The 18,381-nt window shown below is 34.8% G+C and overlaps 1 protein-coding gene and 1 long non-coding RNA gene across 3 annotated transcripts in view; one reads left to right on the top strand and one right to left on the bottom strand.

The window, feature by feature from the left end:
* Nucleotides 1–18,381, top strand: part of LOC121382727 (adenylate kinase isoenzyme 5-like) — a 121,173-nt gene that overhangs the window by 62,683 nt on the left and 40,109 nt on the right. For both annotated transcript variants that reach the window (XM_041512281.1, XM_041512280.1), the window contains exons 9-12: nucleotides 1,993–2,031; nucleotides 5,839–6,002; nucleotides 15,308–15,424; nucleotides 16,261–16,452. In XM_041512281.1, the coding sequence (XP_041368215.1) occupies nucleotides 1,993–2,031; nucleotides 5,839–6,002; nucleotides 15,308–15,424; nucleotides 16,261–16,452 (512 nt within the window). The remainder of the gene's footprint in view (nucleotides 1–1,992; nucleotides 2,032–5,838; nucleotides 6,003–15,307; nucleotides 15,425–16,260; nucleotides 16,453–18,381) is intronic.
* LOC121382729 overlaps nucleotides 7,037–18,381 on the bottom strand; it is a 68,339-nt gene continuing 56,994 nt past the window's right edge. The window contains exon 4 of the long non-coding RNA XR_005959213.1: nucleotides 7,037–7,151. This is a non-coding gene — a long non-coding RNA (uncharacterized LOC121382729). The remainder of the gene's footprint in view (nucleotides 7,152–18,381) is intronic.

Genomic DNA, 18,381 nt, shown 5'->3' with positions numbered 1-18,381 from the left:
AATGCTACAAGCGAATGTAAAGGTCAATAGGAGGTTTATCTAATTTATTAATATCACTAATGTTGGGTCTCCCATTTGTCCCCAGGGTGGGGATGAAGTTTACTGTAGCTCTATAGAGAAATGCATTTGTCCCCAGGGTGGGGATGAAGTTTACTGTAGCTCTATAGAGAAATGCATTTGTCCCCAGGGTGGGGATGAAGTTTACTGTAGCTCTATAGAGAAATGCATTTGAATAGCATGTTATATGTTCAACTTCCTCTTCAAAACCACTTAACCAATTCCAACCAAATTTTGTGGGAAGCTCCATTAAATTGGCACAAGGAAAAACAAATATGTGAATTTGGTCATGCGGACATCCCCTATCAAAAAGGGAAAAACTGGGACAATTTAAAAAAATCTTATTCTCAACTTGTAAAAATCATAATGCTATATATTAAATAGTCTTCATATATGTAAAGGTCAATACATAGGTGTACGGGCTCCCATTTTTGCAAAAGGGGCAGGCTGATTTTTACAAAAGGGGCAGGCTGATTTTTACAAAAGGGGCAGGCTGATTTTTGCAAAAGGGGCAGGCTGATTTTTACAAAAGGGGCAGGCTGATTTTTACAAAAGGGGCAGGCTGATTTTTACAAAAGGGGCAGGCTGATTTTTGCAAAAGGGGCAGGCTGATTTTTGCAAAAGGGGCAGGCTGATTTTTGCCTCAATTAAACGAAAATGCCAGAATCTGGATTACAGCATTTTCATATTAGCATATTAAATAGGTAACCGTTTAATAGACAATCCTTAAATGAATTAACTAAATGGAGAAATATCTACATGAGTGGCTGTTATAGATGCCATTTATCTTACAAATTGTTTTATAATGTGTAACAAACAAAAAGGGAGTTGAATGTATTTTTAAAAGATATCTAACGGACACGAATGTAGTATTCTATTTCATACATATCCCCAAAAAACAGTTTTAAATTAAATTTAAATGCCTTTTTCAACTAAAACCTATTTATGGACACATGTGCTTATAGTCTTATGCATCACAGACAAGTAAATTTCAGATTAGCTTGTATCACAGAGTGATAATTTTCAATCGTGTGGGTTTTTTTTCATTGGATGGTATGGCATATTGGGACCTGGTCATCACCTGGGAGCAGCCAGTCATATATCTGTAAATTGTTATCACACATATATGTGTTAACAGTATGTGTTATCAAAAATACTGAATAATGTGCTCACCAATGTGTGTATAACAATTTAAATACATCAGCATAAATATATGTGCAAGTTATTATTACACAGCGTTTAAAAAAATATATTAATAGAGAATAATAAATGAGTTACTAGTTATTATCAAATTTATGTCCCAAGTGAAATAATATTCACTTGTCACGAGCTTTAGCAAGTGACAATTGAAAATTATTTCACGAGGGACATAAATTTGATAATAACTGGTACCTAGTTTGTTATTTTATTTATTACCCCAGCTATTTTGGGTTTTTTAAAGCTTTTATTTTCAATATGCATCGGCTACACATCCAGGTATATAGAAATGATGTAAACCACTTTAAACTGTTCTGGATATTGCTTTAACTTTGTATTTTAATTACAGTCAACAGATAATTTTCAAAACCCAAAGTTCTATATATTCTGTAAAAAAATTTTTTTATAATGAATTGCATTAAACTACCATTTTATTACAAGTTTAACACTGAAACCAGAAAGACGTAAACACAAACGCTTTAAACTATGTGATGTCATTGTGTCTGCTTTGCCAAATTGTGATGACGTCATATTTAGTACTGCATGACAAGGTGATTTGTTTGTTGGTGTCAAATCGTCCAATATAGTGTGTTAAACCAATGAAAAATATTTCCCACTGAGAAAATATGAAAAATATTTTCCTTGTTATGAGTGACCGCTGGGGTAATAATAATAATAATAATGATAATATTATTATTATTATTATTATTATTATTATTATTATTTTTTGTTTTGTAGAATCTTCTCTGAAGGATTCAAAAGTTGTATTCATTGTTGGTGAGTATTGATTTGTTATCTATGCTGCACCTAGCTCAGGCCCTACAAATATATATGAAAATGGCTAACAATTACACACTGGTACATAAACATTGTTAAAGGATAGATACATTTATCTTAGTTCTTAATTATATCTACGAACATGGTTAAGGATACATACATGAACATACCTATATGTAAACTTGAAGTAAACATCCTACCAATACACCAAGTATGCTCTGTATGCACTTTTCTACAGACAGAGTAGCACATATATGCACTACAGACCGAGTAGCACATACATGCACTACAGACTGAGTAGCACATACACGCACTACAGAGTAGCACATTTATACACTACAGACAGTGTAGCACATGCATGCAGTACAGATAGGGTAGCACATTCATGCACTACAGACAGAGTAGCACATACATGCACTACAGACAGAGTAACACATACAAGCACTACAGACAGGGTAGCACATACATGCACTACAGTGTAGCACATACATGCAGTTCAGATAGGGTAGCACATACATGCACTACAGAGTAACGCATACAAGCACTACAGACAGAGTATCACATACAAGCACTACAGACAGAGTAACACATACATGCACTACAGACAGAGTAGCACATACATGCAGTTCAGATAGGGTAGCAGATACATGTACTACAGAGTAGCACATAGATGCAGTACAGAGTAACACATACATGTACTACAGACAGAGTAACACATACATGCACTACAGACAGAGTAGCACATACATGCACTGCAGACAGAGTAACACATACAAGCACTACAGACAGGGTAGCACATAGATGCACTACAGAGTAGCACATACATGCAGTTCAGATAGGGTAGCACATACATGCACTACAGAGTAGCACATGCATGCAGTACAGACAGAGTAACACATACATGCACTACAGACAGGGTAGCACATACATGTACTACAGAGTAGCACATACATGCAGTTCAGATAGGGTAGCACATACATGCACTATAGACAGTGCATGTATGTGCTACTATGTCTGTACTGCATGTATGTGCTACGCTGTCTGTATTGCATGTATGTGCTACTATGTCTGTACTGCATGTATGTGCTACTATGTCTGTATTGCATGTATGTGTTACTCTGTAGTACATGTATGTGCTACTCTGTCTGCAGTGCATGTATGTGCTACTCTGTCTGCAGTGTATGTATGGGCTACCCTGTCTGTACTGCATGTGTGTGCTACCCATGGAGCTGTCTATACTGCATGTCTGTGCTACCCTGTCTGTATTGCATGTATGTGCTACTCTGTCTGTAGTGCATGTATGTGCTACTCTGTCTGCCGTGTATGTATAGGCTACCCTGTCTGTACTGCATGTATGTGCTACCCTCCCAAACAAAAATTGCAAGCTTAATAAATAGCTGGTAACTACCTTGCAACAAGGTTGTACAAGCATATTTTACACGGTAGTAACTACCGCATTTCGAGCTAGTATTTGGAACCTTTTTACAACCAAGCAACCAGCTTGATGCATGCTTGCAGCAAGCTTCCAACCAGTTTCTTGCATGCTTGCAACTAGCATCTCGCAAGCTTCTCACACGCTTGCGACGAGCTTGCCGCACGCTTGCGATGAGCTTCCCGCAAGCTTGCGACTAGCTTCCCGCACACTTGTGATGAGCTTCCCGCAAGCTTGTTCAGTTTAAGCTAGTATTTGGAACCTTTTTATAACCTTCCCGCAAGCTTGCGACAAGCTACCCGCAAGCTTGCGACGAGCTTTCCGCAAGCTTGCGACGAGCTTCCCGCACGCTTGCGACGAGTTTCCCGCACGCTTGCGACGAGTTTCCCGCAAGCTTGCGACGAGCTTGACTAAACTAATATGCTAAAAAGCTCCTGGTCCTATATTCTTCTTCTTCTTGTTTTGTAAAGTCATTTGTTTGTTTCTTCTTGTTTCCTTTTTTCTCCTGTTCCACCAAGCAGGATTCAACCAAACTTGGTCCAGATGATCCTCTTATAGACCTGACCAAGTGTTATTTTTCAGGCTAATAAAAATTCCAAGATGGCCACCTCAAGTTCTACCATGCAAATTTCAACCATATGTATTCCTAATGATCCTCTCATGGCCCTGACCAAGTTTGTTATTTCTCGGGCAGATTTAAAATCAAGATAGCTGCCCTGGCCTCTGATTGACAGAAAAATTTTTTTGCTTCTTCTCAAGGTCCACCAGGCAGGTTTCAATCAAACGTAGTCCAAATGATTCTCTCATGACTTACTAAGTGTTGTTATTTTTGTGGCTGATTCAAACTCCAAGATGGCCTCCCAGGCCTCTGATTAACTGAGAACTTAAGTTCCACCAGCCAGGTTTCAATCAAATTCAGTCCAAGTGATCCTCTCATGGCACTTACCAAGAGTTGTTATTTTTGGGGCAGTTTCAAAATCCAAGGTGGCCGATCTGGCCTTTGATTGACCGAGTTGGTTTTGACTTGTCATGCATGGTTCACGTATGAGCAGATTTTAACCAAATCTGTTCCAAATTATCCTCTCATGGTCTTGACCAAGTATTGTTATTTTTCAGGCCGATTCAAAATCCAAGATGGCCGGCCTGGCCTCCGATTGACTGAGACATTTTTAAAAATTCTTTTCAAGGTCCACCATCCAGGTTTCAACCAAACTTGGTTGAAACGATCCTCTCATGGACCTAACAAAGTATTGCTATTTTTGGGACTGATTAAAAATCCAAGATGGCCACCCTGGCTTCTGATTGGCTCAGACATTTTCAACATCATCTCAAATTCCACCAGGCTAATTTCAACCAAACATGGCCCATGTCATCATCTCATGGCCATGCATATGTTATTATTTTTGGGGCCAGTTGATAATCCAATCATCACAAGATGATTCTGTTCTAACCATATTGCATTATCATTCATATGTATTAATATTAATTTTGTTTTAATTATTATTGTAAATACTATCTAAATCTGTTACATGTATGTTTGGTTGTTTAACCACTGTTCCCACTGAATTTGGTCAATTATATGAGAAGTTATGAATTAAAAAAAAAATAACCATGAAAATTATTTGGACTTCCACAAGTGTAGAGATGCTTTCACAGTTGAAGATATACATGCAGCAAGCTTGAAAAAATTAAAACATACTTGCGGGAAGCTTGCACAGTTGAAGATATGCATGCAGCAAGCTTGCAAAATGAAAACATGCTTGCTTGAAGCTTGCACATTTGAAGATATGCATGCAGCAAGCTTGCAAATATTAAAACATGCTTGCGGGAAGCTTGCACAGTTGAAGATATGCATGCAGCAAGCTTGCGCATGCTTTCACAAATGAAAACATGCATGTGGCAAGCTTGCAGAATTACTGACTACCTTACGTGAGCTAAATGTTAGCTTGCAAATAGCTTGCAGTGCTTGTACTACCTTGTAACAACCTTGTAACTACATGTACCTTGCAACAACCTAGCCACAAGCATGCATTTTTGTTTGGGCTAGCTAGCTGTCTGTATTGTATGTATGTGTTATATTGGTCAAATTATCAACTAGTTTCTTATGTCTTTATCCATTTGTGGATTGTAATCAACATTTATTATTTTAACTTAGTCTACCAGTACTTTGAAGTTGAATTGAAAATTCTATATTTTATATAAAACAAGACTAAATTGCCCTGGAATAACATTTTTGAAATGAAATGCTGGCTAGTGGTATATAATAATACCTAAGGATACATACTTGAACTTCCCAAAACATTAGTTGTAGATAGTTGCCTAAAGATATATATCTCAAAGGTTTCTTTCCTAATACCTATTTGTGCCTGCACTAGGTGGACCTGGGAGTGGTAAAGGCACGCAGTGTGAGAGGATTGTACAGAAGTATGGTTTCACCCACCTGTCCAGCGGAGACCTCCTGCGAGCTGAAGTGCAGTCAGGATCGGAGCGGGGCAAACATTTAACTCAGATCATGGAAAGAGGAGACTTGGTTCCACTGGTTTGTCACATATAACATAAATCCATTTATTCTGCAATCACTATATATGTTGGCAAAATATGATAACAAAATAAAGTTTTCTCCCATCCCTAGCTATGCAAGACATCAGCCCATATGGAATAAATCTGTCTTGTATAGGCTATGACATCACTGCATTTAACATTTATGTCATTGGTAATATATGACATCATATTAATGCGAGTTGGTTAGTTTTAGATTGATATTTTGTTATTAAAACCTTCATTATAAAAGCTATCTTGTTAATTTGTAGTGTTAAATTATATTTAACACATGAAAAAGACGCGGAAAATATGATAGTATAGTCTATTTATGATAAAATGGTCAAAAAAAAAGTTACTTTTTCTGCCATCTTTGTTTGTTCGTTTAAAATAATGGTTTATTTATCGAATGGATGGAAAAAAAAGACTTCATTATATGCGGTCATGTGGGATAATAAAAAAAGTACACCCTCAATGGTGGAATTTTCTACCATGGGACTCGGCAAGCTTCGTCCTGGGTCGGACTTTTCACCACATATGATGGAGTCTGTTATTATATTTTTAGTCAGTGACCAAAAATATAGCCCAACTTGACTCGTGCATTTCAGACTAGATTTTCTATAAAAATGTTCTTTAAAGTATCCGTTTAAGTAGAATATATACAGCAGGGGTGGGGGGAATAAAATTGTCAATCAGTGACTACCCCTGGTGGGGTGGGGTTGGGGGGTTGGAGAGAAAAAAGAAAGGAATAAAAATAAATAAATAATATACATATATTTATTAATTGTAACATCCCAGATAGCATACCATGGTTGGCCCAATGTTAGCCCAAAATATACCATACCATTGGCCCAACGTAGACTGTCGATGTTGGCACATAGTAATTTTGTCCATTGGGCCAATGTTGGTTCAATGTTGGTAATTCCATATTGTACCAACGGTGTACCAACGTTGTGCCAACATTTTCATACCGCTTTATATAGTTGGCCCAGCATTGTGCCAACATTGGGCCAATGTAATTAAGAATAACAAAAGCACAGTTGTAACATTTATTATTGAACTACATATCAATCTTGTTCATCATCTTTTTCGGATTCTGACTACGTCTCCTTGGGTGCTGGCCTTGCACGTTGCCTCTCCTCCTCAAGTGCTGCAATGACAAATGCAGAAGATAATGAAATTATTTAAAATTTAAGTATATACCACTGAATAAAAGGTTTGTTCGTGTGTATTCAGTATACGTAAATATCACCTTGGTCAGACTATTACTGGTATAAAAAATAACATATAACATTTCCCTCAAGTTAAAATGAAAGTACTTAAAGTTTGTTTTGTTTAACGATACCACTAGAGCACATTGATTTATTAATCACTGGCTATTGAATGTCAAACATTTGGTCATTTTAACATATAGTATTTGATAAGAAACCCACTATATGTATCCATTGGTAGCAAGGTACATGTATGTTTATATGCATCATCCGACTGGCAGGAGAGCACATACCACAGCCTTTGATATAACAGTTGTGATGCACTGGCTGAAACGAGAAATAGCCCAGTGGGCCCACTGATGGGGATCGATCCCAAACTGACCACGCATCAAGTGAGTGCTTTGCCACTGGACTACATCCTGCCCCATGAAACTACTTATTGATAATTCTAAAAATAAATAACCTAACTATTACATGTCTTGTCACATACAGATGTGATATACTGGACTACATCCCGCCCCATGAAACTACTTATTGATAATTCTAAAACTAAATAACCTAACTATTACATGTCTTGCCACATACAGATGTGATATACTGGACTACATCCTGCCCCATGAAACTACTTATTGATAATTCTAAAACTAAATAACCTAACTATTACATGTCTTGTCACATACAGATGTGATATACTGGACTACATCCCGCCCCATAAAACTACTTATTGATAATTCTAAAACTAAATAACCTACATGTAGCTATTACATGTCTTGTCACATACAGATGTGATATACTGGACTACATCCTGCCCCATGAAACTACTTATTGATAATTCTAAAACTAAATAACCTACATGTAGCTATTACATGTCTTGCCACATACAGATGTGATATACTGGACTACATCCTGCCCCATGAAACTACTTATTGATAATTCTAAAACTAAATAACCTAACTATTACATGTCTTGTCACATACAGATGTGATATACTGGACTACATCCTGCCCCATGAAACTACTTATTGATAATTCTAAAACTAAATAACCTACATGTAGCTATTACATGTCTTGTCACATACAGATGTGATATACTGGACTACATCCTGCCCCATGAAACTACTTATTGATAATTCTAAAACTAAATAACCTAACTATTACATGTCTTGTCACATACAGATGTGATATACTGGACTACATCCTGCCCCATGAAACTACTTATTGATAATTCTAAAAATAAATAACCTAACTATTACATGTCTTGCCACATACAGATGTGATATACTGGACTACATCCTGCCCCATGAAACTACTTATTGATAATTCTAAAAATAAATAACCTAACTATTACATGTCTTGCCACATACAGATGTGATATACTGGACTACATCCTGCCCCATGAAACTACTTATTGATAATTCTAAAACTAAATAACCTAACTATTACATGTCTTGTCACATACAGATGTGATATACTGGACTACATCCCACCCCATAAAACTACTTATTGATAATTCTAAAACTAAATAACCTAACTATTACATGTCTTGTCACATACAGATGTGATATACTGGACTACATCCTGCCCCATGAAACTACTTATTGATAATTCTAAAACTAAATAACCTAACTATTACATGTCTTGTCACATACAGATGTGATATACTGGACTACATCCTGCCCCATGAAACTACTTATTGATAATTCTAAAAATAAATAACCTACATGTAGCTATTACATGTCTTGTCACATACAGATGTGATATACTGGACTACATCCCACCCCATGAAACTACTTATTGATAATTCTAAAACTAAATAACCTAACTATTACATGTCTTGCCACATACAGATGTGATATACTGGACTACATCCCGCCCCATGAAACTACTTATTGATAATTCTAAAAATAAATAACCTACATGTAGCTATTACATGTCTTGTCACATACAGATGTGATATACTGGACTACATCCTGCCCCATGAAACTACTTATTGATAATTCTAAAACTAAATAACCTAACTATTACATGTCTTGCCACATACAGATGTGATATACTGGACTACATCCTGCCCCATGAAACTACTTATTGATAATTCTAAAAATAAATAACCTACATGTAGCTACTACATGTCTTGCCACATACAGATGTGATATACTGGACTACATCCCGCCCCATGAAACTACTTATTGATAATTCTAAAACTAAATAACCTAACTATTACATGTCTTGTCACATACAGATGTGATATACTGGACTATACATCCCGCCCCATGAAACTACTTATTGATAATTCTAAAACTAAATAACCTAACTATTACATGTCTTGTCACATACAGATGTGATATACTGGACTATACATCCCGCCCCATGAAACTACTTATTGATAATTCTAAAACTAAATAACCTAACTATTACATGTCTTGCCACATACAGATGTGATATACTGGACTACATCCCGCCCCATGAAACTACTTATTGATAATTCTAAAAATAAATAACCTACATGTAGCTATTACATGTCTTGTCACATACAGATGTGATATACTGGACTACATCCTGCCCCATGAAACTACTTATTGATAATTCTAAAACTAAATAACCTAACTATTACATGTCTTGCCACATACAGATGTGATATACTGGACTACATCCTGCCCCATGAAACTACTTATTGATAATTCTAAAAATAAATAACCTACATGTAGCTACTACATGTCTTGCCACATACAGATGTGATATACTGGACTACATCCCGCCCCATGAAACTACTTATTGATAATTCTAAAACTAAATAACCTACATGTAGCTACTACATGTCTTGTCACATACAGATGTGATATACTGGACTACATCCCGCCCCATGAAACTACTTATTGATAATTCTAAAACTAAATAACCTACATGTAGCTACTACATGTCTTGTCACATACAGATGTGATATACTGGACTACATCCCGCCCCATGAAACTACTTATTGATAATTCTAAAACTAAATAACCTAACTATTACATGTCTTGTCACATACAGATGTGATATACTGGACTATACATCCCGCCCCATGAAACTACTTATTGATAATTCTAAAACTAAATAACCTAACTATTACATGTCTTGTCACATACAGATGTGATATACTGGACTATACATCCCGCCCCATGAAACTACTTATTGATAATTCTAAAACTAAATAACCTAACTATTACATGTCTTGTCACATACAGATGTGATATACTGGACTATACATCCCGCCCCATGAAACTACTTATTGATAATTCTAAAACTAAATAACCTAACTATTACATGTCTTGTCACATACAGATGTGATATACTGGACTATACATCCCGCCCCATGAAACTACTTATTGATAATTCTAAAACTAAATAACCTACATGTAGCTATTACATGTCTTGCCACATACAGATGTGATATACTGGACTACATCCCGCCCCATGAAACTACTTATTGATAATTCTAAAACTAAATAACCTACATGTAGCTATTACATGTCTTGTCACATACAGATGTGATATACTGGACTACATCCCGCCCCATGAAACTACTTATTGATAATTCTAAAACTAAATAACCTACATGTAGCTATTACATGTCTTGCCACATACAGATGTGATATACTGGACTACATCCTGCCCCATGAAACTACTTATTGATAATTCTAAAACTAAATAACCTAACTATTACATGTCTTGTCACATACAGATGTGATATACTGGACTACATCCCGCCCCATGAAACTACTTATTGATAATTCTAAAACTAAATAACCTACATGTAGCTATTACATGTCTTGTCACATACAGATGTGATATACTGGACTACATCCCGCCCCATGAAACTACTTATTGATAATTCTAAAACTAAATAACCTACATGTAGCTATTACATGTCTTGCCACATACAGATGTGATATACTGGACTACATCCTGCCCCATGAAACTACTTATTGATAATTCTAAAACTAAATAACCTAACTATTACATGTCTTGTCACATACAGATGTGATATACTGGACTACATCCCGCCCCATGAAACTACTTATTGATAATTCTAAAACTAAATAACCTACATGTAGCTTACATGTCTTGCCACATACAGATGTGATATACTGGACTACATCCTGCCCCATGAAACTACTTATTGATAATTCTAAAAATAAATAACCTAACTATTACATGTCTTGTCACATACAGATGTGATATACTGGACTACATCCTGCCCCATGAAACTACTTATTGATAATTCTAAAACTAAATAACCTAACTATTACATGTCTTGTCACATACAGATGTGATATACTGGACTACATCCTGCCCCATGAAACTACTTATTGATAATTCTAAAACTAAATAACCTAACTATTACATGTCTTGTCACATACAGATGTGATATACTGGACTACATCCCGCCCCATGAAACTACTTATTGATAATTCTAAAACTAAATAACCTACATGTAGCTATTACATGTCTTGCCACATACAGATGTGATATACTGGACTACATCCCGCCCCATGAAACTACTTATTGATAATTCTAAAACTAAATAACCTACATGTAGCTATTACATGTCTTGTCACATACAGATGTGATATACTGGACTACATCCTGCCCCATGAAACTACTTATTGATAATTCTAAAACTAAATAACCTAACTATTACATGTCTTGTCACATACAGATGTGATATACTGGACTACATCCTGCCCCATGAAACTACTTATTGATAATTCTAAAAATAAATAACCTAACTATTACATGTCTTGTCATATACAGATGTGATATACAACTACATGTATAGGCTTTCTCTTATTTTGTTCCATGTTGATGGACATTACTTGTCATGTCTTAGTTCTTGATTTGTTTTATCTTATTCACTGTTACACATTAAATATGTTTAAAAAGATATAAGGGCTATTTCTTTTTATAATGGGTGGGGGTATGCCTGAAGATTTTTCTAAACGTGGGGAGTCCCGGGATGTCTTTATACAGATTCTGCTATGTTCACCATTATTACAAAATACTGAAAATGTGTAGGTAAGGGGTCCAAAAATGTCCAGGCCCTCCCCTCCCCTCCCTACCCCATGACTTTTAAAAGGAATAGCTCTAATAAAATTATAAACTGAAAATAGTCAAATATGATGACAAAACCTCACATCCTTTTGCGGCCCCAATGATTTTCATTTGGCTCAGTGAGTGATAAATAAAAATTATTTCAAGTCTAATATCCTATTTTGAATATCACAATGCACATTAGTTGATTGATATAGACAAATAAACGCATGCAGAAACACCATCAAGTTCCAGCCAGTGCACCACGACTTGTATATCAAAGGCCATGGTATGTGCTATCTTGTCTGTGGGATGGTGCATATAAAAGATTCCTTACTACTAATGGAAAAATGTAGCGGGTTTCCTCTCTATGACTGTGTCAAAATGACCATATGTTTGACATCCAGTAGCAGATGATTAACAAATCAGTGTGCTTTAGTGGTGTTGTTAAACAAAACAAACTTTAACTTTAACACTGTCAATAAACTGATAGAATAATAGAAATGGACAGGTGCTTCCGACTGACAAGAATGACTGAAATGGGACCGGCTATATCACACATTAAAATTATTATTTTTAATTTGGTCTTATATACAGATACAAAATGTAGGTAGAATTACATCATGTATCTTGTTTGACATCACACTACATATACATGTATATCCTTATATTTTGCACCCACCTGTGAGAGAGATAAAAGTGTAATAACATTTCCATGTGATGAACAGTTCCAATGAGAATGCTTCATACAAAGGCTAATGAGATTGGACAACACATTGGTTTTACATAATTCAATGCGACTACTTTTCATTTATAACATTCCTGTACTTACACATATTTTACAGTACCAGTGCTGTAATGTTGAAGTGAATTATGTAATACTTGACTTGAAAACAAATTATTGAAAATATAAATTATAACAACTTAGTAGATATAAGATATTATCAAAACATCATTAATAAAACAACACATGCAGGCAGATGAAAGATCCCATTCCACAGTGATGTCACTGATATAAACAGGTAATACACAATAACATTAGCCCTTTCACAATAAACCAAGATTTCCACCTGGTTGAAGCAGATCTGGCAGCCGTTTTGGATTTCACTGTTTTCCATTTCAAAAGGTTTTTGTCAAAATCTGAAACAATGACTTGGTGATTTTTTCAAGACAACATAACCAGCTGGTCATGATTCTACCCAATAAAAAAAGTCAAGTTATCATGAATAAGTTGATGACATCATAAATTTCAAAGTTAATATATATATATTTTTTTCTTTCACAAATACATGTTTTCAGATTTCAAATTTCAGATTTGTAAGTTATTTGTTCAAAAGTAAAACATACTTAACTATATTTCAAAAGGTATTCTATTTATAATCCCCCCCCCCCCCCATGTACAGGTATGACAGCCGTTAAATCAGCTGCTGAACGGATATATTGTATCTATTTTTCTTTTAGTAAGTTGCATATTTTGTGTTTTGAACCAAAGACGAAAAATAATAATTTCTTCTTGCCATCCAACATCACACATATAACTCTTTTTTTCTTGCTTTTTTTCTTTGCAACAAGAGTTGTAAGTTTCAAGACCTGACAACCGTGCTTGATTGTTTTGGGCATTTTCTGTTTGTTTTTATAATTAAAATTCAGTGTTAAAGTGATAGGGTATTTTTTTGTTTCCCACATTGTGAGATACATCTATTGTTTAAATACTTTTGTTTCTAAGCCTTCATTATGTTTATAGTATTCTCTGTGTAAAGTTAATTTACAAGTGTGGTGGTGAAATCCAAACATTTATTAATAAATTGCCAAGTCAAATTGCGGAGGTCCCAGCCTGGCCACTGGTTGAGTGTTATGTAACCAGTACTTAATAAAACCTTGTCCTCCAGTCAATGAGTGTTGCCTGTACAAATAGCATATTATTACAGACACTATTCATTTATGCATTTGGGTGCTGAAATGTTTACTCATGGCAGTTTGTTGATGTAGAATGTTGATGATTGTAAATCCAAAAATGTGTTCAGTAAAATAATATTAGTATTTAAAATGTTATGGATATTTTTTATCTGTCAACATATGTTTGTTATCGACAGTACATTGAATTGGTACTTTAAAATCATGTTAACATTTTCAAAACGCAGAAAAATAGAATGTGAACCATTGTTTATTTACTACTTACAATGGATTTAAACATCATTGCTTTGTATGCAATAAATATTACATATCTTAGGCTTTAAAAAAATGTGTTTCCAGAAATATTCCTTTGAAAGACATGCTTCAACTCGCATTTTAATTTTGATTCAGAAGGACCCCTCCCGATGATGTTACACACCATGACCGCCATCTTTATGGGAAGGGTCTGTAATATAAATGATCTCTCATGGGAACTATTATAGATAAAGAATGAAGTTGTCATTATTTCTGTAATAGAGAATGCATGCCAAAGTGTGAATTCGTGAAAGAGAATTAATGAGCCCCGTTTTACACAAGTTCACACTTCAGCTGCAATCTCCAACTTAATCCAGTATTCATTACATTTTTAACAGGACTGCTGATATTTTACATTGTTTGATGAAAAAATTAGTTAAAATCAATAACATAGCAAGGAATATTTACCAAACTTAAAATTATAACCCAGAATGAAACCTAAATGATTGAACGAAGAAACTATCGGCAGTGGATAGCTGGCATTAAGTGTGTTACACATGTACATGTATGCTACTGATGTGTAATCTATTGACAGTCTTCGTTTATAAGGCTTAAATTACATGTTCATTCAATATGTGGCCTTAAAATTGTTGTTTAAAGCATTGTACTTGTTTAAAATGTACAAGTTCAGTCAGTTGTCAGTTTGAATCCCAGACCTGAACATATACCAAAAAGTTCCAAATGCATTGTTCTCAAATGTAGCTTCTTGGAAAATAAATGTCTGTTAATTAGAACAATAGTATGACATCACAGATATAGATTAATTGATGTTATTGTTATACAGCTATTTAAATTATATTGGTTATTGTCTTTGATTTCAGGAAACCGTTTTGCAGCTGTTGAAAGAAGCTATGCAGGAAAAGGCAGGTACATGCAAGGGGTTTCTGATAGATGGGTATCCTCGGGAACTTGAACAAGGCAAACGTTTTGAAAATGAAGTAAGTCTCAAATTATTTTTTTTCACAGAGAGATTGAGAGACATATAACTGTAGTGTATGCATGTGTTTGTGTGTGCATGTGTTTGTGTGTGAGAGCTGGAAATAGCCTGCACAAAATTAAAAGCAGTCAGTAAAATAGAAATACATGTGCGCCTGCTAAAACTCAAAATAAAATCGCAGATAATTATTTCAAGTGAAATGCATGTACGATTATCTCATCTGTTATTTAGCTTGTGATTTTATCAAAGAAAGCATTGTTTTCATTAATTTTTATATAAATCCAAGGCACATCTGTATGGGAACTATATGTATATGATTTATAAAATAGAGGTGCCAATTCTTAAGTACCAGAAGCTGTGCTTGTCAGACAATGTGAATTTTGACTTCTATTTCTAAAGACTTACTAAGACAAAACATTGTCAGTAGATACTACCCAACTTTCAGTTAAATATAATTTTTTGTGAACAAGTATACATGTATCACATAATTATAACTGATTGTGTAATAAAAAATTCAACAGTTGTGCAAAACAATTATAATCGATGATAAAATTCCAGCTGATTCCAAACACTAGTGTGTATGTGTTTGTGTGTGTGTTAGTGTGTATGTGTGTGTGTGCGTGTAGCTGCGTGTAGGTGAGTGTGTGTGTGTGTGTGTGTTTCCATTATACATTTGATAAATCTGATTTTAGATTTGAATTTTGATAATGATTTTATTTGTAATTAAGGTGACAGTATTATAGTAAGAGCCATAAACTTCAATATTATATATATGGCAGTCATTTGTTAAAGTTAAATGTGATATTTAATGCATTATATGGCTTGTATTTGTCACAGATTGCAGCAGCAACGTTTGTGCTATATTTTGATGTATCAGATGAGACAATGACAGCCCGACTGTTAGAACGTGCCAAAACAAGTGGCAGAGTGGATGATAATGAAGAAACTATCAAAAAGAGGCTTAAAACCTTTCATGACATCACAACTCCTGTTATTGATTATTATGAGCAGCAGGATAAAATCAAAAAGGTACATATATGCTTAATTGTTTGGTTTACACACAGTGCACATATTCACCAAAATGTGAGCTGTGGCACTAGAGTGGAGAAAGAGGGAGAGGGGGAGAGGGAGCACCTTTACATATGAAACTGGAAATAAAATATATATACAAATTAACCACAAAAAACAGCTTATTTCACTTGTTTATTTGTCTTTTAATTTCATTATGACCAATGTGTAATGGTGCTAAAGTTATAGAAAAAGGCTCTGAAATATATTGGAAGTGTCCTGGAGCTAAATTCACAAAAGATCATAACTTTACATTTGTGGTTAGCAGTTGAACGTTTATAAATATTTAGAATCTGTTTCATGCAGAAAATGATGTCTTTATGGAAGAATGATCATGGCAAAGATAAAAGAAAGTGATTTATATATAGTTTGATCTGTAATATTTCTACTTGTTTGTCATTATAACAATAGTTTTTACTTGTAAATTTATGTTTATATGCTAAATTTGGTTACTACGTGCACAATAAAAAACAATCCTTGAGTTCAAAATATGAGCATATACAATTTGTATTTGTATAATACAAATAATGTTTTTCTGTGATCCATATTCTGTAATTACATACTTTTCTGTGTGAATGTACTAAAACAAAACTGTACTTCAGATATGTGACTCGGTGTTTACTCCCAATGATATTTAATTTGATCCCAAGCGAGGTCTGGCCACCCCTTTCGGTTATGGACTTCCCAAACGGTCCTACAATCTAATACTTAATAAAATATGCATAAATAATCAAATGACACCCACCACAAAGTTAACAAAATACCCAACTGTTTGAAAGCATTTATTTATCACAGGTAAAAACAAAAAGCTCTTTTAACAAAATACAGTTGAAATTTGACAGATTGAGCCAGCCTAAACCCTACCCATTTAACAAAATACAGTTGAAATTTGACAGATTGAGCCAGCCTAAACCCTACCCATTTAACAATTTGACCTAAAAGACATTTTACTTTAATATAAATACCCAGAAATGTCTGACATTTATAATTACCTGCCACATAGAATGCATGCCAACATGAAAAGCCTATGACCTCAGTAATTTAGGCCACAACTCCTATTATAATTTTGATAATCCCTATTGGAAAATAACAATTGGTTTGAAAGATGCTTTTCACCGAAATTACAAAATTACAATTCTCCCATGTAACAATTAAGTTCCGCAACAGTCCCTATTAGTATTACAATGTGAATATCCTAAATGGACATTTAACAGATGGTTTGAAAGCCAAATTATCATGGATTTCACTACACCTCACACAACTTCCAAAGAAATAAATGTCAGCAAAACTAATTAAACTTTACAATTATAGCTACAAATAAACATAATTGATTATCTGCATATTTAAAAAATAATATTCTTAACAAAAATCACAGGTGTGCTTACCAATGTGGCCCCCAACAAATACCTATGAAAAGTTCGAAGTACAACCGACAAACACTAGCAATTACATTACTAACAAATACTTCACAGTAATTAACTTAATAATATAATGAAACATACGGAGACGAAGAGAGAGAGAGAGAGAGAGAGAGAGAGAGAGAGAGAGAGAGAGAATCTAAAGTTTAAGATCTCTCCCCCCTCCCCCCCAACCCAACTGACTTATTATTAGTCCCCTATACCTGTCCAACCGGAGGGGGCTATATATAGGTTTCATCTCCATCCTTCTATCTGTCTGACCATATACGGTATAGTTTTCCGGATGTTTTTTAGAATGCCTGAGATACTGACCTGAAATTTTCTGTATAGGTTTATCATATACTGTTACAGATCAAATTTGACTGTCATGGCGATTTACCCATTTTTGATGGAGTTATGGCCCTTGAACTTAGGATATGTGAAAAATTGTTTTCCACACCTTTTTTTTTTTTCAGAAGGCCTTAAATTGACA

The sequence above is a fragment of the Gigantopelta aegis genome, chromosome 10 (assembly GCF_016097555.1).
Source record: "Gigantopelta aegis isolate Gae_Host chromosome 10, Gae_host_genome, whole genome shotgun sequence".
NCBI lineage: Eukaryota > Metazoa > Mollusca > Gastropoda > Neomphalida > Peltospiridae > Gigantopelta > Gigantopelta aegis.
Note: the sequence above shows the minus strand (reverse complement) of the source record. Positions and strands in the feature narration are given on the sequence as shown.